Here is a 25555-nt window from a genome sequence, read left to right as displayed (position 1 = left end):
AGTCCTAAAGATATACCTGATCGTTACCTTTGACTACACAGTGCTGTTTTTCTTTTCGTTTAGTAAGTGCGTTCTTTGAATAAGGGCACAGGCTGGCGACGTAGTCTTCCGCGTAGCACTATATTCACCTGTTTTCTTCGAGTGTAGGTCAGCTGGTCGGCATCCAAACGTCGTACCACGGTAACGTGTTCGAAATAGCCGGGCGGTTGCGCTTGAAACCAAGAAAGGACGCAGTATACTTATTTCTGAGTGCTGCATACACTACTTCGATGTTTTACGTTCAAGTAATGTGCGTGGCAGATTTTAGCCCTGCATTACTGTCAAACGATTTCGCGTGCCGATAGCATTCGCCATATCTACGTGCATATTTAGACACACGCGCGGAGCTAACGGTACGCTGTGCAGTACCCCATTTCTTATCGTTACGACCAGCACATGCCTTCGTCCTCTGTTAAGCTGTTAGCAAAGGAATATGCACGGCTAAGGCACTACATTCTCTTAACGTCCTCTCTACTCGCCATCTGCAGAAAAAGGCAAGCCGTAAAAAAATCAATTGAAGTGTGGGGCTTTACGTGCCAAAAGCATGATCTGATTATGAGGCACACCGTGGTAGAAGACTCCGGTTTACTTGTGGTCATCTGGGGTTTTCTTTTTTTAACATGCGCCTGAATCAAAGCACCATTAGCGTTTACGCATTTCTCCCTCATCGTAATGCGGCCGCCGTGGCCGAGATTAAATCTGCGACCTTGAGCACAGCAGCTCAACTCCATATCCACAGGTCTACCGCTGGCGCGCGATACGTCGTACATTCTTTTACCCTCCATTTCACTAGCGCTTTCATAACTTGAAGCAAATATAACTCCCTCGCTCTTTTTTTTTTTTTGCATGCATTTTTCCCCATGCATCTTATCTACAGCGAGACGCTCATATATCGGGTTGGAAGGAACAATTCTGTCGTCAGTTGTAGCGGTGCGATGTCATGGCAGTGCCCGCACCAACGGTTGGAACAGACGGCTTTGTTCACAATGCACCTCATGGTGGAGCGGCAGCCCTTGATCAGGGCCATTTGGATGCCTAAAATCATGGTGCGGCCTAGCAATAACCTAAAATAAATGGAAACAAACATCTTGGAACATTTACGCCACTAGAAATGCAGGCGTTACTGTCTGCGCGTTACTGGCACCAACATGACTCGGCGCACACTCTACAACGTTTGTTTCAGGCTGTCGCCAGCTCCCGTAATTACTCGAGTGAAAGTCACTTGGTGCACCCCGTACGTACCTGGAAATTCCGAGAAGGTCCCACGCCGTAAAGAATCCTGCGAAGGCGTAGCAAGCGTCGCTTCTAGCATGACGCACTCAAACGAAAGTTCTGTCAGACGACCACCGCCGATGGCACCCGCACACTAAGAACACAATTTTCTTGCGGCACGAAACTTAGGTTCTAGAATTCCGCGTGACGTCTATGAACCAGAGAACTGCTCCTGTGTAGGACGCGTACCACAACCACGGCTTTAGCAGCGTGATTCTAAGCAGGTGTGCCAAGGACGCTCCGACTGAAGGAACTCAGCCGCTTCGAAAATGGGATTGGCACTAAAGACAAATAGTCGTGTCATGCGCGTTTCCCAACACTAGGTATGCTAGGGGCGCTCACGGCTTCGGTGGCCGCGAAGGCGGTTAAAGTACCGTGCGAAACTAAGCGCATGCGTGTGCTATAAATTGAATACAGAGAAGGGAAGGGGAAAGTCGGTTCGTTCACGCAAATAAGAGCAGTTCCAAACCGCAGGCAATGTAAGCGACACCTATTGCTTGTACAGTCGCCATCTTTTTGAGCGGGAACACGGGAGCGCGTGGCTTTCTGTACTGCCAGCCCGTCCTCAAAAGCAGTGAGGACGGACATTTGAGCAACCACAGAACTTCGCGGACCAGCACTCCTGAGGCGTGGCCGTATGCTAACAACGTAAGCGTCAACATCCAGCAGGTCCCGCACTTCCGTCGCGGACTGAAACGGGTCCTCCACGATCGCTGCTACGACAAGCGCGTCCTCTTCATCCTTCGCTGACCTTGGTCGACGATTACATGGGGCGTCAGAAATGCGCATTTCCTTGCTAAATGCTTGGATAATCCTGGTGTGTCTTTAGGGGCCTCTGCACCAGGATACCGATGGAACGCAGAGAATAACCCTTGGTCTATATCTCGCCTCTCTTCTTAGGAACACGGACCATGCTGAGGTTCAGCAGCTGCTCTGATCAATGTGGTAATGTGAACGAATATATACGCCACAAGTATAGTACGCATGCCTGGCAATAGACTAGCTACAGACCAACAATGACCTCTCCAGTTAGCAAGGTTTCACATCGCGTGGAACGTAATAGAAGGTTCATCACTGTTACCGCTCTTGGAAACTACGGCGCCCTTGTTGCGGTACGCGTGTAGCAGATGACACGCGCGGGATTGCATGACGCAGTGCGCACGAAGGTAGAATTCTCGCACGCCAGGCGCGCTGCGCATGCGCGTTGCTTCTCGGAGCCGCCGCTGAACTGCTTTGGCAGTACGGAAAGCCACGCGCATCGTGTTCACGCTCAAAAAGATCGCGACTGTACACCGAGTGTCTGCAAGCGTTCGAAGAACTCAAATGCTACAGGCGAGTGCTGTACAGACAAACGCGAGTTACGCTTAAGAGCGAGGGGAGCGCTGGCAAAGCGACTCCAGAGTTAATTATGGGCCAAGCAATCACTCTCGAATGTGCAATACGAATGATTTACACTGGGAGCTTGAGAAGAATCGAAAATAAAGTTAGCTGTAGTAACATAACCCGCAAACGAAGCTTCCAGGAAGCATATTGACCTTTATGTGAACGGCAACAACGTGCTTCGCAAGTAAATACCTCGAAACAGTGAGAGGGTAGGTTGAAATGCGACTGACAACAGAGTTAACACAGTGAAGTGGCAATTTACTAAATGTGACTAATGGTGCCGTATACCGCGAAAATACAGAAGCAGTAGAGACGCGTACGCACAGGACCAGCACTTAGCTACTGCTGAAATTAACTAAAGCTTGGCTCTTGCTACAGCCCGTCTTATACCATCGTTACGACGGCGACTATATATCTGGCTTTGCGGTGATGATAAGTAGGTACATTCTGGATATTGCGACGCGTTGACATGACATCGTCTGCATTCTCTTCGAATAATCGCCCGGCGACATCACTGTGTCCCAGCGTTAGGTACGCCACGTCCCAATATCTGAACTCTCTTTAGGTAACGAAGAAGGTGCACGTGAACTCGAAAGTCACAATTGGCACATCTTTTGCAGAACATTGCAGTCTGCACGATGCCGGTCAGCAGTATGGTCAGGCTCCATTTCGGCAATCTATAGTAGCAAAGCAGTCAGAAGGTAAAGTGAAACCAGTCTTCACAAAAGGTTTGGACCCGAAGGAAGGCGCCAGCAGCTGAAAGAATTGACTCGGGAGATTCATAAAACCTGCCCGCTGGGCGTTCACTGCTTCGCTAGGCCAAAGGAAACCTTCGACGGCCAGGCCTTCGCGCCTCGAGCTAACAAGGCCGTTGTTCCCCCTTTTTTTTTCTTGTTTATTTGAACCAGTGAGAATGTGACTTATATGTATAAAAAAAAAGACAGAAATGTTACCCAATCTGACGCCATTCGCCCTCTGAACAGGCTCTTACTGTTGAATGCAACGCGATAAAAACTATTCTTACAGGGGATGCACAGGCTGGCAATTCTGTGCAGCAGTTTTGTTACCACACATGAACCGCGGCGGGACAAGGAGTGCAATACCATGCAGACTTATTTGAAGCTTTCCAAAAGTAATACGTTTTCTCGTGTAGTCGCTGCTTTTGATGGGAGAAGTCTTTGTTATTAAGACAAGAAAAAGGAAACTTGACAAACAGAGCCTCTATCATGCCTACGTATTGACGCATCCTGACTATTCTATGGCAATTAAGCCACAACGAAAATGTCTACTTTTTAGAATACAAAAAAACATAAAATTAAAAATAAGCAATACTATTTGGCTCATGCCACGTCCCTGTGGTCCTAGGAGCAGCAGCAAAGTGATGAATGGATTGTGCAACATGCAGAATAGAAACGAAACACACAAATTCCAGCTCTCAATATCTTCTTTTAATCCCATGCGTTGTTCATAACAAGCAAACAATAACAAAAACAAATGTTTTCTTGTATTGGCAACGCGGCAAGTTCATTGAATTTTGGAACAGAAACAAGCACGCCATGCAACAGCATTCTCTTCGTCTCGAGAGCTTACACACAACGTATCGTTCTTGTACGAGAAATGAAGACAAGTACGCCATGCTCATTTGAAACGAATCATTGACAAAAAAAAAGAAACTGTGAGCGACGATTCAGACAGTATTCAAAGACAATTCAGATACCCCGACGGACACACTACGCAGCCACACAAGTCACCTCAACATCAGTAAAGAACGACGCAGTAAAAGAAACAGCTGCCACATGAAGCTTGCTTCGAGACCGACCTATACGGTCGGTCACGGTACGTGTGTTCCCAATTACTTTTTTTTTCTATAAAGCCCCGGGAACGTATAAATCTACTATACGAATTCGGGCACATCAGCATCATCTCACACTTGCTTCTCGGGTTAAGACTCGAAGTCAGGTGGGTATTGTACACGTTTCGTTTTATTAAAAGGGTCGCTTCCTGAGGTTTTTAAATAATTAACATGCCTTTATTTGCATCAACTAAAACCCAGAATCAAAGGTGACAAATAACCGGCTGATTGCCAACGGTCAAAAATAATATGAGTAATGTCTTTAAAAACTCGTCTTTCCGTGCCATCGTTGAACAGCCAACGTTTTCGTTGATATGAAAAAGGGCAAACCCTCCAAGTGGTATAAATAAAACGGAAGAATATTCAGCCCCCAAACAGCAAATGAAAGCTTTTTTTACCTCGGGGTGCGAGATCCGTATGGGCATCCTTACGATCTCTTCCAGACAGGAGATCGTAAATCCGTGGTGAATTGGTACCACGTGGGGATATTCCGATGCATGTCGTTCCGCGCGTACGATGCATAAGCTATACCGGCGGTGAAAAAGCCAAACATGAGTTTTTCAACCAAATTATTTCGAGAAGTGATGCCGCAGGCTTACGTTTCTGTTAGAGGTATCGTTCTGGAAAGCTACGAGTGGGCGCCCTGCGTAGGCTGCCAATAAAAAAAAAAGACTTTCACAAAAGAACCTGCGACTAATACTGACATAAGCAAGAATGCATGTAACGAGGCCGAAGCGCGAAGAAAAAGAAGGTCAGTGATGAGAGTTAGCGCCTCAAAAGCAACGATGGAGCAATATACTGCGGAAGGACATGTTACTGGGTTAGTTCGCGCTTACTTAACGACATGATGTAGCACAAGGGCAAAACTATAAAGAGACACACCTAACACGTGCCTGTGAAGTGTTCAATGTGTGTTTTTGTGGTTGTGCCCTTGCGCAACATCATGTATTTAACTCCAGCAATAAGAAACGCCATAGTGGCGTGTTTCGGAACAAATTTCACCGTCTGGCGTTCTTTAATGTGCACCCAGAGTACCGCACACGAGCATTCTTCTTCTTATTATTTTTTTATCATTCTGCCCCTATCGCAGTGCAGCCACCGCGACCGGTATTCAAAACAGTGACTTCGAGCTCCGTAAAGAATTACATAGCCACCAAGCCACCACGAGATTCAAGTGCTAGGTGTCGGCCAAACATCTCTTCAAGTTATTTAATGGTGGTACCTCTGTACGAGAAAGTTTTCCAAAGCGCACGCTTGTCCCCGACATGGTACCATGCGAAACCACATCGCACGACAACTTAGGACGCATTCTGGACTTCCTCTTATTTTTTTTTCTTTTTGCGTTGTAGCGCTGGTTTCCGTAAACGCGGTTCCTTCTCCCAGCTTTCTCTCCCGTTTATCCTTCTTTTCCATTCTTTTCCTATATATATATATATATATATATATATATATATATATATATATATATATATATATATATATATATAGATATATATATATATATACAAGGATCCAAAGGACAGCATAGGGGAAATTACTTGTACTTATTAATCGAATGAAAGAAATGATAAATTAATGGAAATGAAAGTGGATGAAAACAAAAATGGCCGCAAGTGGGATATACGAACCGACGTTTCCGCATTACGCGTTCGATGCTCTTACCAGTTGAGCTACCGCGGCACCACTTTCCCATCCACTTTCTGAGCTATTCATGTTTCCATGGCGGCCGCATTACCATGCGAGCGAAATGTAAGAAAAAATATAACAAACAATAATAAATAAATAAATAAATAAATACGCCCGTGTGCTTAGATCTAGGTGCACGTTAAGGAAACCCAGGTGGTCTAAATGAACCAAGCGTGCCCAACTATACGGCGCTTCTCATAATGAGATCGTGGTTTTGGGACGTAAGAGCCTAGAATTTAGTATTTCCTTCTCTTCATATTTTAATAGAGAGCTGTTAAGTAGCACTTCAGTTGCCTGCATATTTGATGCCGCATCGTGCAAAACCTTCGAGTTTCCTCATTGCTACCGCTTTAGTGAAAAAAACAATGCAGCGTGATAGACCTCTGTAAGTGGCTTACAATTCCATTTCTACTCTCATATTCTTGCGCTGCCTCAGCTGCTGGCCTTTCTTTCTTTTTTCATGCATCAAAGAGTGCCACCACCATAGTTTTATCTTGCACGCTGGTCGTTATGCTTACAGAGGAGACGCTGTCTTTTCTGAGAAAATAAATACGAACGGAAGCAGCGAACACATCACAACACCCAAGGAGACACTTTTTTTTTTTAGAAGATAAGGAAAATAAGTCCGTAAGGGAAGCAGTGAACACACCCCAACACCCGAATACCACAGCAGCATGGATCCAATACCTTGGTTGCGCGGCAAGTCGGCGTGCGTACACGTCCTCCATGCTAAGCATTCACCCAGGTTTACGTAAATAGTAACTGACTGGAGGCAAGTACGTGCTTTTATTCACCTATGAGCGAATCACTGCATTCTCTCTTGACATGCGTAATCATCACTAAGCGCGGAATGTTACAGACTAGCCAACGGCGCCAAAAGCATATAACACCGGCCTGCTTTCTTCTTGCGCCACCAAATGCCACAAAATGAGCAGCTTGCTAATAATGCAAAAAAAAAAAGAACGCACTCACAAATATATAATAAGCAGGCTTGAACTATTCGTCCGTAAGAGAGCGCAACTGCCTTGGTAAGAGTAGGATAAATATTCCAAACAACACCTGAGCTGCCATATTCTTTTTTTTTCTTTTGTAGAGCATCATTCTTGCACAAGAGATTGCTGAAAGAGAAACGAGTACGAGGCACGGAAAAGAGAATGGCGGTCATTCGCTTACCTCCCTTTGCACTCAGCTGCCCCATTAGGCAATGGCGGCTTCAAGGCAAAACACGCAACTGGTCATTAGGTCGCATAAATCAAGCTTTTCACGCGGAGTCTTGAATTTGTTTTCTCACACACAGTTGACCGAGCTTCGCTATCCACCGGCGCCTGCGAGACACTTTAATTTTCGCGGCGGGCTCTTTTCGCAACGACCCGGTAACAAAAGAGCGAAGCGTCATCCATGACCTCATCAAGCATAAAAATCTGGGTTAAAAGAAAGAAAAATAAGAGGCGCACTGCTTTGAGCAATTCCATGAATGTTTAATGCGTTAGCAGACCAAACTTTTAAAGGCTTTGTCCGCGCTACATTAGCGTAGTAGAAGCTGGGGAGTCTTATGCCGGAATAATCACCAGCTTCGCTATCTTCCTCAATATCAGCGTCTGGCGTGCACGTTGGCAGAGCAGTTTATGCGGCGTCACTGAAGTCGTTAAGTCTTTTTTAGGCTTCGCGAACAAAGTTCAGGTCAACTTTCAGACTGGGATGTGAGAAGGAGAGAGCTTTCTTTTCGTTTGTTTTTCTTTACAAACGCGGTGCTCGTACAACACAAAAACGGAAACGGAATGCCCTGTGTACCATCGTGTAAGTAACGGAACCGTAAAGCTCCTCCAACTGGCTAAAAACATTCAAAAATAAATTACAGGAAAACAAAACATGGCGATTTACCTATACTTTACAGTCGTCGAGCTATTCACAGCCGGCCACACTGTGGCGGTTCACCACAACCCTATGTATACTAGACTCCCTGTTCACTTGAAGAAGAGAGCACGTTAGCTCGGGAAAGACGGCAGAACCGATATAGGAAAAGAACGAAGCACTTTCCGCACTACCTCCGCTAAGGTCATTACCAGTGAGATTAACTTTTTTCATTGCAACACCGTGCATCGAGAGAGTAGGATTTCTAAACCGATTATTATAGTAAAGCTTCCCATAGCTTCACTGACGGGGTTACTAATTAAGGCTGCGAGAAGTGAACCAAGGTCTCTGGGTTTCATATGCCAAGACTTTTTTTTTTTCTCTCATTCGCAGACATGGGCCCTTCCGGTGGCGCTACTGGGGCGCTGACTTCAAGACAGGAGGCTTTTTGTTGTTGTTTTGTTGTTGCCGTTTTACACAAAAGCGAGAAAAGCACAGCCCCCCACGTTTTGCCTCATAGATGAGCCGCCGAGGCCCGTCTTCTCCGCTATCCTTTCCTTCTATACAGTCTTTCCTGTACAGTGATGTAATCCTGATGTACTAAAGTTTCTTTCTCTGCACTGTAATGACAAGGCGTATTTATATCGAGTGACAGAGCCTGTTCTCGCGTCCCAATCATGTCGAGAGGGGCCTCTGTAGTGACAGAAAGAATTACATTCCATGCACAAGTTGTCTCTGTACATGCCTTTCCACATCCGGGCACCACGAAAACAGTCTTTGTCTGCAGGATCTGAATCGTAGGCGGGTAGTACAATACGACGGAACACTTCCAGAAAAAGGTCGTCGAACACAAACACAAATATACATCTGTACAGAAAGAACCAGGCCACTGCTCAAGAGCGAGTGATGATCGCTGAGGAAAGGCAGAAATAGAGAAAGAAGAGAAAGCGAGAGCGGGAAATCATCATCGTCATCGACACACAAAGGAAAGGAATGAACGAGCAGCCACACATACTTGGGCTCCACGCTATGTACAAAGGAGGGACACCAGAGTGCGCTTCAACCACGAGATATTAAAAAGCTATGGCTCTTCTACACCGTTAGCTGCTCGGCGACTCGTTCGTGTCTTCGCAGAAACGTCCTCACATACCGCAACAGTACTGCGGGCGTTCTTCCTGTGGAAAGGAACGGAGACGCTACACTTTGTGATCTTACTAGGGGTAAACGGGCAAAAGAAAACGTGGTTTCCAAAATGTCACTTCCAGCACACTTCGCTGGCAAAGGTCGTGCGGCCACACCGCGACATCTCAAGCTCTGCGGCAAAACACAGTTCGGCTCAATCAAGACTTCTCACGAACACTTTGCATTCGCGAAGGGGGCAATCGTTCTGCTTGGAAAGTCACACACGTTGCGTCCACTTCTTCGAACAGTCATCTTGCTTTCCCCTCCGGATTTGCTCCTAAAATTGTTTTGTCGTGTGTTCTTGGCGCTGTTTATGTAAGACGACGCTGTGGCAGTAATTCTTGCCCTTCAATAGGATAAGTGCACGGAGAGACATTTCCCTCGTACAGGAGCGAGGAGACGAGAAGCCTAGGCGATGTGCTAACAAACCTACAAAGTGAAACAACAATGCTTAATGCATGCTTAATAGATGCATGCTTAATAATTAACCTTCCAGACGGCGAGGCTATAGAAAACAATTGTCAGCTGTCAAATAAAACCCTCTTTGAGTCGGATAGAGCAGAATTCCTCGTAGCCAGAGTTCAGCATTAAGTCGGCAAGATAACATGGCCATGTCGGACAATAAGGGGTAGGTGGTAAAACATATCAATAAATGTAGCAAAACATATCCTGGGCTTCAGGAATCCGCGCAAAGCACTTTCCATACGCAATGCACCACAGCGTCAAGGCGTTTATCACAGTTCTGTCACGGGTATCAACTTCAAGGGCTGGTGAGCCACTTGGCACATGCTGTTGTCGTCTTCGCCGTGCGTCTTGTGGTACTGCGGCTCCTTGGTTCCGCTTCCCCACTTGTTCTTGAGGACGCCAGCGACGCGTTCCCGAAATCGGAAACCGAGGGCCACGATGAGTGCGAACAATATCGCAGCCGCCGCCACGACTCCGATGATGATCTGCCGCCGAAGCACCGCGTCGTAGCAGCCCAAGTCCGCGGAGCCAATGTCTCTCAGTAATTTGTCCTTGAGCGCTGGTGGCCCACCACCACAGCGGACCAGCGACATCTCCGGAGTGAGCGGTGAATTTGTCGCGTTGCGGGCACTGCACATGTGCCACAGCCACAAAGCAGTGCAGTTACAGACCAGAGGATTGTCCCTCAGATCGAGCTCCTGCAGCTCGTACCACTCGAGAAGCGATTCATCAAAAGTCGAGAAGCCGTTGCCCCGCAGAATCAAATGCTTCAGACCAGCCAGGCCGTCGAACGCACCGGGCTCTATGCACCGGAAGTTGATGTTGTGCGTCATCCGAATGATTTCGAGGTCAGTGTTTTCGGCGAAGGCTCCTCGGTCGATGCACCGAAGCACGGCTGAGCCGCTCACTTCCAGAGTCCTCAAGTACTTGAGGTACTGGAACGCCGACGGCCGAAGTCTTGGGAATTTGTTCTGTCCCAGGTTGAGGAGTTCCAGCCGCGTGATATCCTGGAATGTCGCCGTGGGCACCTCTTCGAGCTCATTATCGTGCAGCTTTAATTGGCGCAATGCGGACAGCTGCCGAAACGCTCCGTTCTGCACCGTCTTCACACCGCAGCCGTCTAACGACAGTTCCTCGAGCTGCTTCAACGCCACGAACGCTTCCTCCGGAATGTTGGAGAACATGTTGAGACCGAGATCGAGGTTTAACAAAAACGACAACGGCGCGAACGCCTGGCTCGGTATTGTCACAAACTTGTTGTCCCGCAGCAACAGGGTTTTCAACTTGGTCAGCCCCTGGAACGCCTGTTCAGTGACCCTGACTAGACGATTCTGTGACAGATCCAGCTTCTCCAGCTTCTTGAGCGGCGTGAATACCCCGGCTGGAATGCTGTCAATGTAGTTTTCGTTCAGTAGCAGCGTCTGTAGCTCGTCGAGTCCCTTGAACGTCGTGTTGTCGAGCTGCGAGATCATGTTCCTCGCCAGGACAAGTACGACGAGATGCTTGTGGGAGCGGAAGTTCTCCTTGCCCAGCGATACCAGCTGGTTGTGCGAGACGTCCAGATAGCGCAGGTTTCCATAGACGCTGAATGAAGACACGCCACTCTTGATGTGGTTATTCACGAGGCTCAGCTCGCGCAAGTTCGGGTTGAGCGTGATGGGCACCACGTCCAGATAAGCCGAGTCACACACCACTCGGAGATTCTCGTCGTCGCAGATGCACCGCGACGGACACATGGCGCGCGCTGCCGTCCACGTCCAAAAGGCCAGGAATAGCAGAGGCAGCAACCGTAGCCGCGACTGCACGACACCCAGGCACCCTGGCATGGCCGCAGAAGTGGAGACACCTTGTCTGCTACGGCCTGCAAATAGAACGCAATAAGAGTAAACAAGTGTAAACAACGACCCTCGCAAGAACAGCCACAAGTACAAGTATGTTAATGCAAGGCATTAGACTGAGAATAGTTAATGCAGCAATCGCTTGCATGTCCTGCAATGTAACTCAACATCAGATGTTTGGACAGTAGATGCAAACCCAGGCGAGACTTGCTCCCATGGTGAGTCGCCTCAACAGCTACAAAACAATATCGTTATTCTCTAATTTAGATACGAATAACTTTACTTTGATTTGGTTTTATTCTGGGATTATGCATTTCGGATACAGGACAAAAACATTTTGAACTCCTTCAATTTCCTCTAAAGCAATTGTGAAAAGTAACATAAACGCCACAAGCGCTGACATTTGCGACTCCTTGACATTTGTGATACACCTGAGCCGTTCAAACCCTTTTACCATTTTCCGCCGTTGAATGAACATTAAAGACAAAAACAAAATAGGCAAACGAGTTTGCTGTCCATTCTAAAAAAAAGTATGCGGAATCGTATGCGTGACGCCGAGAAAATATGCGACCTGACAGCGAGCCCGTTAAGTCATCGGCGCTATAGCGTTCAAGTCATAAGAAACATTTACGTGATAGGTTATCTTATGGGAAGAGTAATGCAATGGGAATGAAAAACGCCGGTAAGTAAAACGTATGAGGCAAGTATAATAACTACGGTGTGTGACGATGCAATGTACTTTCAGGCAACCATGCGCAGTTTAATACCGTCCTACGTGTACACTGACAACATTTTGAGTGTTTGGCAAGGCGCTGGTTCTTTCAACAGGCTATACGCCCCTGAAGAAAGGCTTGAGCCGGCGACGCCTGTGCTCATTTTACAGCGAAGCTGTATATGACTAGTATTCCGGGATTTCTTCGGCTCCGTAGACAAAAACTCAACCAATCCCAGCGGAAGGCACGCGCCGCGTGCGCCGCTGGATTCCTTGCAGTGCCACCAGATAGCGCTCGCCTCCGCGCATCCGCGGCGCCGTCCGTAAGCGAAATACAGCACCAGAACCATTCCCGCATATATAGCGTTCGCCGCAAGCGTATCGCGGTATATATTAAGGTTGCATAAGCTGCAGTTTCCGGGAAGCGGCCGCTGTAGCATATGAAGCAGGGAGTGACGTCACTACACTTTCATATGCTAAAGAAGAAACCACCTAGCTACTGATTTCATGTGTTTTGTGATAGCGCCATGGAAAGGCCACGCATAGTCAGGACTCCCGAAGAACCGCGTGAGTACGGTGAGCGGCGACGGGAACAGTAACGTCAGTATGCACAATGGCGTCGTGCTCAGGCTAGGCAGCACGCAGCGGTTCCTGCACAAAGTAAGCCACGCACAGTTAGGACGCCTGAAGACCAATACGTTTGATAAGACGCAGTGGTTATCATAATTTCACTACACATGTGTTAAGCTGGCACATATGGTTCAGATACAGATACCTGTATGCGGACTTGCACGACGTTGATGCGGAGATTAGGATAATTATGACACCCGTAAGGAAGAGGCAGCTGACGGCCGTAAGCTGTTGCGTTCTTTCCGCCAAACTACTCGGCCTGGTAGTGCTGTAAAGATGCTGTATAAAAGTGACACGCGGTGACAGGGAAATTATTATACTTAGCAGCCGACCATACGTTTTGTAGCTTAGGTCTTCTTTCTTGTGCGTTTGTGCTACCCTTATTAATGAGCCATTTCTTGACTATGTTCTTGACTATGTAACCGCGTTTGTGTGGATGCGTAGACGTGTGCTTTTTGTTGTACTTGTAAAATGCAAATAAAATATTTTCAGGCTTACTCAATCTTTGGTGTCGTGTGCGTTTATTCCAGTCGAGGCCATCGTGCCACCTGGAAACCGCATTTTGTCAGTAGCCCTACACGAAATGCAACAGCTGGAGCGCGGCGGCACAACTCGGGGTAACGGCGGCGTAATAAACGAAAAACCGCTCGGGATGCCCTTAAAAGTCAGTTCAGAGTGTGCCTTAACTCGAGATGACCCAGCGCTACATGTATTCTGCTGCGCCTCGATCGTGCTCCCGCCAGTATGGTTGCTGTGTGGCAAACGTAGCGCCTACATATATATGTAGGCGCTACGTTTGCCACACAGCAACTAAACTGGTGGGAGCACGATCGAGGCGCAGCAGCCAGAAACCCAGTAAAGCCACAGAACACCTGGTAAAGCGGCCATACTGTGCAAAACGCCGTTTCCGTTTCCTGTTTTACAGCGCCACCTGTGGTCGCATACTTTAGTTCACGACGCCACCATTACGCTTATTTCCGTAGCACTGTGGAAGGTACAGTTTCCCTTCTCTAAGTTTGTATAGGTGTTCTGTGCTTTACACCCATAAAGTTTCGAATTTGAAATCCATGCGCTCCGTAGATTCCGCGGTCGCCGCGAGATGCCGCGACGAGCTCACTTGCCATCAAAACGCCCTTGAAACGTTGTGCTTTGATGTGGGAACTCCTTGCGTTGTGTGACTCCCGGTGCATGGGCGTTGTCGTGAAATCAAGCCCGAGTTTATAATTCTCGCGCTGAAATGTCTTTTCGAGCGTGAAAAAGACATTCTAGACAAAATCCCGGATGATTTCCGGCGCCAGAGGTTGTTTTCGTCGACGGTGCATGAAAGCACGAAAGAATATTGGGGAGGGGGGTTAAAGCCCCACAAGCGCCCCCCCCCCCCCTGGCCACGCCCCTGCTGGTGACGTATGCAGAAAATTCGAGAGCAGGGCTGAATGTTACAGCCAGAATGGGAAGGGCCCGAACAGTCTTTATAGGGATGCCTCCGAGGAAGTAGGTTGGACGTGCATCAGTTTTGTTGTGGCTGATACTCATGGCTGCGCTTTTTGCAGTGCTACTACAATGTTTGTTATTGTAGGCCGAGTCGTTCACCTTTACGCAATGTATTTATTTCAAGCGCGTATGTTGTACACCGGCATAATGTTCCAGTGGAAGTGTTAACTTGTTAATCAAACACATTCTGCGAAGATGCATTAGGAACTTGGTTTTGAGTTGAACTTTTTCCTGACTACAGTTTATTGTGTCACAGCGAGAAACATTTTATTAGATTTGGGTAGTTTAAGCATGCCGATTGCACAAAGCACTGATGACACCTATTCACCTTCCCCGCAATGCAATCGCACCATCTGCTCTCTCCATAAACATAAAAAAAGATAGATCAAAAACCAATTACGATTTCATTGACTCAGTATGTGCTGCTTCTCAAGCAGACACCGACGCAATCCTGGTAAACACGGCTACCCGCATAGGTCTTGCATGATGCAGGTCCTCCTATGTATTGCACACGATGCACATATTGCAAACAAACCAGTTCTTTTTGCAGTGCTCAAGTATAAGGACACACTGACTAAAACATAACTGCGCTGTGTCATGTTTCCTTCAGTGCGTCAGCGTTCTTGAGTGCTGCACGAGCGATTTATCCCCAACTAGCCCATAAGACGCATGCACTTGAAAAAAAGTTAGGGAAGGCGTACTTTGAACTTGTAGTGAACTTGGTGTTCGCATGCCGAATAGTATAGCGCACTGTCAGTTGAAACGGACGGCAATGCTGATGACGCACGTACTTCCCATCGTTCGGCTACTAGTGTCTTTCGCTTTCGAAAGTTATCTTTGCCACTGGAAACAGCGCAGAGCTCGCCCGTTAAACTTGAGTCACCTGATACCACACGAAACACGCCGTGGTTCACCACCCGAAGTTCCGCACAGTTCATTCACCACATCACACACGACACGAAGTCAGGAGAGCCATTATTTAAATCGCTGCGGCGCCAAACGGAACTCAAAATTCATTTCCCGCGACAGAGTTGTTCAGCTGGCCTCATTCACTCGCCACTTACGAACTCGATGGACGCGCTAGGCTTACGCGTAACGTAAACAACATCGGCGGTAGGCGAGTGCTGATTATGCAGACTGCGGAGTTCGGAAGCATGTCTCCATTCGTTTCGAGCACGACAAAAGACACATATACCAAGCACAAACGTTGCGGCAATCGTGATTCGGTTGGACGTTTTAGCAGACGATGGCACTGAGACCGGCGGAACCCAGTGGGCAGGTTGCATTTGTCGGCGTCGTTCGAAGTCGGTTCGGATCCACGTCGCACTGCCACAACCTACGGTCGTCGGCCGGGTCGTTGTCAGCCTACTATCACAACACTGTCTTTCAGGAACACTGTCGCGCGCGTCGTGCATCCAAAGAACTCGGACGATCGTTGGTGCCGGCGTCTCCGCATCGGCGGCCATCATAGGGATAGCAGCCGGAGGCCTCGCAGCTTCCGATTGGTTGACGCCGGCGACGCATCGCAGTCTCTGATTTGTGCATGCCGGCGAAGCGTCGCCACGCGTCGGCGAACTTCTAGCATCGGCAGTACCGTCCTTCCTTTCTTTAGATCACGATCATCGGCAGTCGACAAAATATCTGCGCGTCGCCACGCTTCGCCCTGTTCCCGACCGACGATTTTGACGTATTGGCGCGTGCCGAAGCTTGCCGACGCGTTTCAGTGGCCTTATTGGTAGTTGTAGTCAGTCATTCTGTGTCGAGTTACTATGCAACGAGCGATCAGTCAGCCTGTAAAAAAAGCCGCGTCGATGAGCGCACGCGCACCATGACATCATCAGGCGTGCATCATCAAGTGCATCGAACCTGCAGCAGCTATCAAGGCGCGCCGTCTCCTGCACTACCTTACTGAAAAGCCCTTTAGTATAAAGCAAGCTGTGAATCACGAGTTTAAGTTGGCCAACAGAATGACGCATTGAGTGCGGATACTTAGCCAATTAGTTCGTAACGAAGACTGCCGTCCTACAACAAAGAGGGTTTAGAGCCGCCGTCTAATGTGCGCCTTACACCCAATTCCCCCCAGCAAGGATTCTTCCCTTCGTTCAGAGTTCCCTCCCGAAGCACAATATCTTTTCAGCTTGGAGCGCGGAACAAGTTCCCGATAACAGACGGTGAGTGCCGACGTAGCTCTACGGATGGCATAGTTTCTCTCTCCTTTTCTTTCTTTCTTTCGATACTTTCCCGGACCGGCCGCAGAGACGCAGTGCGAGCGTCTTCAGGCTCCGCTCTAATTCCTTTCAATCCGGCGCGCAACCAGCGAACCTAATGGTGCCTCCAATCCATTGTCATCACAATGGCGTTGCTCGCCCCGCCTCCCGGAGAAGCCCGGCAGCGGAGACGGATTAGGGTCGAACATTCATCTTCATTAGCCACAACCGTGTGCAGCACTGTCGACGAACCAGGGATAGTTATTCGCGCTCGCCCAGTCTTGTGTCGTCCTCCTATTCCTCCGAGCTATCGCTCAACTTCTTTGGGAGCCGAGTTGCCGAGTCCCGGTTAGTCCCCTTCTTTTCCTTGCTTTGTCTCGCAGCCGGCCAGCACCTATGCGCTGAAGAGTCGTCCGCCTTCAGATAAAGGCGTTGTGCGTTACCGCTGTCGCCGCACATCGTTAGTAGCTTCCAATGATCACGGAGTTTTCGCGCCTTCCCGGAGCTAAATGAGCTGGAACATAGCTTCCTGATGAGGAAGGCGCGAATCTCGAGCCCCTTTCAGACCATGCTAAAACGTGTCCCGCAGCCTAAGAGGAGGAGCTTTGTGAGCAGCAGTGCAAGGCACACCGAGCATATAAGGCGTGTCGGTTGCAAATCCGAAGTGTCTTTTTGGCACACAGCGTGACTTTCTACGCTTACCAAAAAGAAAAGAACCGTAAAGAAATTATAATGCATAGAACACAGATTACTTAGCGCGTCCAAGAATACATGATATTTCGCGTTCTTGAGGCTCTACTCAAGATTATCGCGCGATAGCTTTCAGTTTTAGGTGCTGGACTTGAACGTTTGGTGCCTGACACGCTCTAAAATGCCAGAGCGCAATAATGCATTTTCCATCTGTACTCTTCAATGTTATGCACGTGTGAATCCATAAATATTTTTTTATTATTCTTATTACACATGCTCAGCTTTGCAAAGACTGCCATATGCACAATGCGCAGGCGCACTAATGTCTTCAGCATTGGAAGGTATTCTTTTCTGGCATGCATTGCTTCCTCAGACCACTCACTCTGGCATTTCTGGTGACAGCATCGCGAGAAGGTGAAGAAGAATGACTTTGAACGTTTTATTGTAGTTACTAAAACCTAACGTAGCAGCTTCTAACCCCTGTAACAGTTTGTACAGTTAGGAAATGTTGTTAACCAAGCAATCGCGGTGGAAAGCTATGCTAGCGAGTTATTGAGGCAGCCATCCTCTTCGCAACTGACTTCAGGTGTGTTTGTAAAGGAGCAAAATTTTCCCAATTCCCAGACTTATAAATTGATCTCTCTCTCTATCTCTCTCTCTCTCTGCAACTCGCTGCATGCATTAGTGGCGTCGAGGCAGCCTCATTGCTCTCGTTGGAAGCCGTTTATCGCGAGCGAAATATGCGGCTAAAGCTGCTTTGTCCCCGAAGTTAAGAAGAATGGAGCGACAGAAAGGAAAGGAACGCCCATTTAGTTTCACCAGTTCAGAAGCGGCAGCAGCAGCAGCAGCACGGCATTCCTAACGGTGGCGCCAGAATGCTTGCCAAGGGAGACTCGGATAGCTTTATTTTTATTATTATTATTGTTCATTCTCCGGCTCCGTTTAAACAACCCTGTAATAAAGCTTGCCCACGCACAGTGAAGTCGGCATGACGCAGCGTTTCTCACGCAAAGCTTGCAGGAGATGCGGGAAAGTTTTACTCCAGCGTTCTGGTATTTTCGTGCAGCGCAAGGCCGGAGTGAGAGCGAGAAAATATTTCAAGTTTTTGCACTCACGCGATCTCACTAGCGAGGCTTACATTTCTATCCTGCACAAGTAAAACTATTAAATCGAGTCGGAACTGCTTAGTTATTTATGTTCTCTTACAGGGAACAACTAACCTAATCTAGGCTAACGGACGTTACGCGCCAGTGAAAATTAGTCTCTGTTAAACTGCATACGCAGCCGCAGTTTTCGTGCTACACATGCCTCAGTATTCGTAGAAAGTTTCATTAGCGTTGCCAAATTGAGATGGCAGCCCCAACGGAAGTGGTTGAAGCGGTGTCCAACGGAAGCGAATTGTCTTTCCCCAGCGCATGTCAGTAGGACTAACGCTCCAATCAAACGCTTTCGTACCCATATTGAAGCACAATGTGCTTGCGTTGCAAGCAGGGCCTAATGTTAGCGCACGCATAGACCGCAGTGGCAGCGGAACTGAGCACCCGACATCCGACATCCTAAATCCTGTAAAAGCGGCCAAGCTGTATTCCTGATGCCATGCAGTGTCCATTGACTCAGATTTGTCCGAGCTCGGTTAAGCGCGCTTTAGTAGCAGACGGATCGGACGCAAATAAAGTTAAAATCAGCCAGCCACAGAGAGAATACAGTGCTGTAGCGACCACCAGACACTAAGCCGTATTTACTCCGTCCCTCGTAAACGTCCCTCAATTCTATTACATTTCAGTAGAAAATCAACCAAATACCACCGAAGGTGAATAGAAATGCAACATAACTTCCATAACGACTTATGGACCACAGGACCACTGCGAGGCCTGCACCAGCGTGTCAGGCCCTAAAGCAGGCGAAATGGCTGCACTGGGGTAATAATGCACATCGCTCAAACTTATTCCTTGAACTATTCACACTTCCGCAGTATGTGCAAGTGCTATCGTGAGTAGCAAAAGAAACGTTACGGAACACGTGCGCGTGGCTCTGAGAAAATATGCACGTATATCGCAGTCATTGGTGTTTTTGATAACGCGTACCAACCGTAGGCCGGGAGAGAATAGATGTTAGATACCTGTAATTTTGAGACCCTATAGAACGAAACAGCGTATGTGTAGTTTTGTAGTAGCGCATGCAGCGAGGGATACAATATCACTAACGAAGTTTCGTTCAATATTTATTAAAAACACAAGCGAGTATATTTTTCATCTCTTGAAGTGAACGCATAGAAAAGGAATTATGAGGGAATATATTTACGGGAGATGTTTACGGGAGATATTTACGGGAGAGGGACTCGTGAAACTACGGCAGTCAAAATAGCAAATGAACATCGTTGGCACCAACCGCAGTAAGGCAGCGCTGTCTTCATCCTCGCCATAGCGAACGAGTTATTGCACCTTATCTACTCGTTGGAATGTTTCGCCGCAAGCGCGACATTTCAATTTCGTAAGTGGCTGATTTTAGCCAGAAGGCGACGAACGGCATTTGAGTGTTTATTGTCGAAGTGAGAATGGCCAGCCACGACGTTGCCCAGCATTCCGAAACATCGTTGATTATTTAGTAAGAACGCTACGCCCTCTTTCGGATACACGAAGGGTGGCAATGATCGCTCAGCTAAATTTATTGCGCACTTGCTGCGTGAAACGACATCGTACTTCTGGTTCCGCCCGCTGAACACAACTTGCGCAGCCACGCTTCCGAGCCAAGAATTCTTCGCGCGTATTCCACGCCGTCTTTCTAAGCTTCGTCTGAGCTCATTGTTCTCTTCTTGCACAGCCTTTCCACATACGCCTCCGCAGAATCGTTCCTTGCACAAAGAACGTTGCGCCGCATTCCATCGCGGAATTGCACTGTCCTTGGAGAAGGACATAGCCGCTCATCACGCGTCCTCTTCGGAGCGAACGCGCATTTCTCATAAAAGCGAGAATTTCGGAGGCGCAGGCTCACTTTCTTCCTCTCGTCCTTTCAGTGCCCTCGAAAAGACGCGAAGGACGTGAGGGACACGTGTTTATGACCAAATTCTCCCTCATACTGGACCGCTTTCTAGAAAACTTAGCGCAATACAACATCAAAAAGAGGATCGAATCTCGAGAACGACAAAACAGAAGTAACGGAATTTCTTTTTCTTTTTTCTCCCGACGCCTGTGTTCCAACTTCTACTTATTGATTACAAATGTCGCCAGTCTAAGCATACGCCATTTCAGATGAGCCGTTGCACTGAAGTACTGTGTCCATGACAACGAACAGCTGTGGGTCACAATACTAATTTTTAGCAAATAATGGGACGTACATTACGCAGGGCTCATTTTATACACCCGCCGCTGCGGCTAATTTACTGCTCAGCACAAGGTTACGGGGCCAATCTCGAGCCACGGCGGCCATATTCTGAAAAGGCAGGAAAGAAGAAGATTTGGGGCAAGTTGAACTCATAGCTCCCACGTTGATATTGAACATTAAGCTCCATCAATCAGTCGCAGACAATCGCAACACGTACAATTATATCAGTTTAAACAACCAAACGCGCTAGCAAATATACTGAAAAATGTCTAAAGCTATAAGAGAAATAACCTACTGCGCACACATGTACCACATGAACAAGCCATTACTGTCTCTTCGGATTTGGAGAAATTCCAAGGCCAGCACTATCACATCGAAAGCAGGGACTGCATCCCAAAACTTCTCTTATGCAGCTGCCTTCCAGAACTGGCTTTATATTCGGAAATCGCATCATTATCATGCCGATCGCTAACGTAAGTGGCGGGCGCTCGAACACCGGTTCATCAGGGGGCGCCTTACGTAAGATAAGTTTTGTGTGTACGCATCCTGATCTTCCTAGAAAAGAACCTGTTTAAGAGTTACGGTCTTACTGAGTTGTTATAGGCTGATGATCATGCGGCAAAGAGTGACTATTTGAGGCAGACAGTATGACATGCCCGTTGAAGTCGTACTTTTTCTTCGTCCTATCTTCCTAATCCCCTCTTTCCAACCTGCGGTACAGCGTATGTCCATTCGGACACACGCACAGCTTAAACTGTCTTTTATTTCCCATACGGGGTCATGTGGGTAAGAACGTAAAATTGGTCTTGTCTGTGTCTCGCATCGCCATCTGTTCCACTTTCCATGCGCCGGTTTAACCAAAATAGGTCGCGTTTCAAGAGTATGAGGCTGCACCTGAGCGCTCGATATCAGCTTTACAGGCCGCAGGACAGATGATCAATTAGCGTCTGGTATATTGGTACTTCACACCACAGTTCTGCATAATCTAAATACCACCTTTCAGTGGCTGCAGAGTTCTGGTATTGGCCATTAAAACAAGAATACCTGCGCACACTACTGCGCCAGGCATCCATATACGAAACAGAAAAGCGCAAATGAACACGCCGACAAGCGCACGCTTAACAAAAGTGCCTACAACTTCACGACGCGTAGAAAGTGCGAAGCAAATGCTCGCGGGCGAATTTTGAACGTTATAGCGCTTCTCGTCGAAAGCGTTCGCATCGTTCTAATCACGTCGGCCATTCGCTTCCTTCCTCAAACACGGAGCGCCTCGCGTGCGAGCGAAATATCTCGCTTCCGCACCCTCGGGAACGCGCGCGCGCCCACGCAGAAACGGCTGCAAATCCGTATTCCGGAAAAGAAAAAAAAAAAAACATTCGCCGCTCGCAGTCGTTATAGGTCTGGCAGCACTAGGTAGCTATAACTACGCACAGAGTTTTCCCCGCCTCTCTCGGAGTGATTAACGCCCCGCAGGCAAAGTAACGAGGCCGCCTAGCCCTCGGCGCGCGCGCGCGCTCGTTTTCGCCACGAGAAAAGACGCGGGCCGCAGGGTGCGTTGCGCGTGCACGCGCGGGCGCAAGCTGCGCGCTACGTTGCCTTCGCATCGCGGCGCCGAGTTCACCGGTCCGCACCGGGCGCAGGAACGCGGCTCTCGGCGAGACCGGCTTCGCGTTCACACCGGCCTCAACACGCCTGCGTCTCCACCCGTGCGACCGATGCGCTCCTTTCCAGCCGCGCGGCGGCGGCCGCCGATGCACTCGGCGAGTACAGGACTCGCGCTTAACCACTTCTTTTCCGAGAATTTCGCCCCTGGTTCTCAGCGACTCTCAAGTCCACGCGTAAATAAAAGCGAGCTCCCAAGGTGTGGCTACGTGAGGCTGTGCTTACGAAAATACGCTTGGTTTATTTGTTGTGGTTACTCCGCCGTGACAAGTGTTAACGCGTAAAACTCTGTAGTTACTGCCGGCCTATGTCTGCAACTGCAGAGACGATGCAGTCGGCGACGGCAATTAAGTTTCCCTCGACGCTAACGCAGGGGTACGTAGATAAGGTGGACGTCAAAGCGCTGCGTGAGACTGGACACAGCTGCGCCGAATTGCTTTAAAATGAGAGAAAACAAACGCTTGAGCTGTGTTGCGGACCAGTCTGCGTTTGTAAGTGCAGCAGGAAATTTGTCAGCAGTGGCCGTTTGCTGGCAATGGCCAGGCCGGAGAGATCGCGCACTGCATTTTCCCCGTTATGGCCGCGAGGTGTACGACTAGAGAGCAGAACGAGGGGAGTGCCAGCCTCTCGCACATTCACTGCTTGTTCGTGCGACCACTCACCTGCATTAAGCGCAATATCAAAGAGCGCGTGGCCGCAATTTGCTGGGATTATTTACTTCCGAATATGCTAATCCCCGAATATGCTAATCTCGCATCGTCCGTCCAATACAACAGCCGATTGCGATGAGTAGCGAGTGAGACAGCGACGACAATTTTGACAAGTTGGCGCGAGCTGATGACCGAGGTTCGTAAGAATGAAAAATTAAAGGAATCAGTACGAAATCCGGCCCGGCCCCTCTTGATATCGAAGATCTCACGAAAACTTGTTTGTCTAGGTATTATCATAGCGGATAGAAAAGAACACACACACAACGCCGTGTCGACGCTGTGCGTGAGTTTCTTTTTTTTTCTTTTTTTTTTGCGAGTGCTTCTTTTGTTACGCAGCACGGCACGGATCTAGATGCGCAGCAGAGGTCATGTTAGTCCGCTTGTATCACCCACCCGTGGTGAGACAATAAGGTCAAAGAGAAGGATGCCGTCACCAACTTTTATCTGCTAATTTATTCTACAGTTTAGTCTAGTACAATAACCTTACGCTGACTAACCGATGAAACAAATGCCTAAATTTCCATTTTTAGCCATGATTGCATCACGTTCATGGTAAACTACACACTAACTAATTAGTAAACGATACTCCCACGACCACGCGATCACTTTCTTCTCCCTCAAATGAGAATGAAGCGATTCCTTTTCGCGCAAGCAGTCGTCTGGGCACGTAATTAGGCTCTACAGTGCAAGCGGGCGACATGGACATAAACTTAATGGTGCTGAGCAAAGATATGTCGAAATCTGAAAAGGCGCGCCTCGAAACAATGGCAGCTCGCTAAACGAGGCAGCGTATATAATTTAGGGAAATTCGTTAAGCGACCCCACGGTAAAAGGAAAAAAGAAAAAAAAACGCGAGAAATTCGAGCGGCTTCCGGTAACTGCTTCCGTATTTCCTTTAAATGCACGCTATTCTGTGCACCAAACAAGGGATCGGTAATATGCGGTGTTTTCTTTCGTATGTCTTCCAGTCAAAGAAATCATTATCACATGTCTTCGCAGACAGCGTCTAGCATGTGTGAAAGACGGGAAAGAAAAACGTACGAGCGGAGACAAGTGGGCACCTTTATCATTCGCCGGAAACCACACGCACTCCACTACATGCAGAGAGGGTTCACAACACGAAATAAAAATAAAAGCAGGGCTCTCGGAAAGCCTCCGCCTGCAGACCTGTAGCGTATGCAGATGTCTGCGAGCTGAGTACCTGCTGTGGCTGCTGCTGATGTAGAAAGCTTTCAGCCTACGCTGAAAGTAAATACGGGTAGAAAAAAAAATTGTTCGGGTGTAAGAGCGGATGCTGATCGTTTGTAAAAACGAACACGGGTGCACTGTAATCTTCTTTTACTCCTTTTTTTCCCTCACAATGCAAAAGGCTCGGAGTGGCTCCTTTTCCTCTGGTAAGCAGCGCTTTAAGAAGAAGAACTGCATTGAAAGGTACGGACAGTTATTCGGGGATTGGGAATTGAGCAACGCTTTAATGTTTTTTCTTTTCTTGGTTGTTCAATATTTCCTATAGAAGATGTGTCTTTTTTTTTTCTCTACATGTCTTTGTTGTTTCTCGTAGTTTTCTTTGTCCTCGTAATCCTCTTTTAAATTCGTATAGCTCGACAGGCTGTTAAATAAAACTCGCCGGCCGCGTGGTGGACTACTTTGACTTTCTTTGCCGGAAGGCGGTCGTTAGCTCGTCACCGCCACCTCGCAACGTGAGGCGAAAACAAAAGGCGATCCCCTTGACGTTTACGGGTCGTGATGCGCTGCCTGTTTCAACTGTGCCGTAGAGAAAGAATGAACATCCCTTACGCTGCATGGGCACCCCCTGACGACGAAGCTTATAAGCGACAGAACAGGTTTGCTGTCGCGCTGTTTTCTTACGCGCGCTGGTCAGCCGATCAGGTCACGTTGGGTTGTGTGTACAGAGACGTCAGGCCAATCGACTGAGGCAGACATGCAAGCTAACAACAACTTACAGGTTAGTAATTCTGCAACGGGAGCTGGTTGAACAAATATAGCTAGACACGCTGCTTAGAGGCGTAACGAGGGACAGGTTAACGATAAGAAAACCGAGACAAACTGACGCGCGATTTGTTAGGGCATGTTCTTATGTACAAAATAAATAGGGTACATAATGCCGAACAGCGTACCCCAAAAGAAGCCTACAGTTTTACGTCAGTGAACTAAAGGTATTCGCATTCGGAACAACACCTCTCCAGAGAATAGCTGACCCACGCGTTTCAAGCTGTAACGTCACGTGCAGAGGCAAAAGTTATGCTGACCAGACGCACTGTATGGAAATATGTTACATTACTTCTATTAAAGCACGATTTGGAGGTATGGAAGGTAATTTTGGTGAGTCGGAGCCCTTGTGGTGCAGTGAAGCCTCGATACAGGAGAGCAGCTGCTCCGTATGAGAACCAGAAGCCTATGACCTCATCCTCAAAAGCACAAAGCCACAGCAGCTGAGTCGAAAGGGAAGTACGCGTCCATGTATGTTTTGCATGCCTATGTAAGCAGTTCTTTCTTTTATTCAACATATCAGGTAACTTACACTTGACACGAAAGCGGGCGAA

The 25555-nt window shown here is 48.0% G+C and overlaps 1 protein-coding gene and 1 long non-coding RNA gene across 4 annotated transcripts in view; both read right to left on the bottom strand.

The window, feature by feature from the left end:
- Positions 1-1641, bottom strand: part of LOC140215928 (uncharacterized) — a 151391-nt gene extending 149750 nt beyond the window's left edge. Inside the window, exon 1 of the long non-coding RNA XR_011892520.1 lies at positions 1282-1641. This is a non-coding gene — a long non-coding RNA (uncharacterized lncRNA). The remainder of the gene's footprint in view (positions 1-1281) is intronic.
- A 5358-nt stretch (positions 1642-6999) lies between these two features.
- Positions 7000-25555, bottom strand: part of LOC126542193 (uncharacterized) — a 258073-nt gene continuing 239517 nt past the window's right edge. For all 3 annotated transcript variants that reach the window (XM_055077066.2, XM_050189144.3, XM_055077067.2), the window contains one exon: positions 7000-11591. In XM_055077066.2, the coding sequence (XP_054933041.1) occupies positions 10000-11556 (1557 nt within the window). In that variant the 5' untranslated portion in view covers positions 11557-11591 and the 3' untranslated portion in view covers positions 7000-9999. The remainder of the gene's footprint in view (positions 11592-25555) is intronic.

The sequence above is a fragment of the Dermacentor andersoni genome, chromosome 2, assembly GCF_023375885.2.
Source record: "Dermacentor andersoni chromosome 2, qqDerAnde1_hic_scaffold, whole genome shotgun sequence".
Taxonomy (NCBI): Eukaryota; Metazoa; Arthropoda; class Arachnida; order Ixodida; family Ixodidae; genus Dermacentor; species Dermacentor andersoni.
This window is presented reverse-complemented; position numbering and strand designations above follow the sequence as displayed.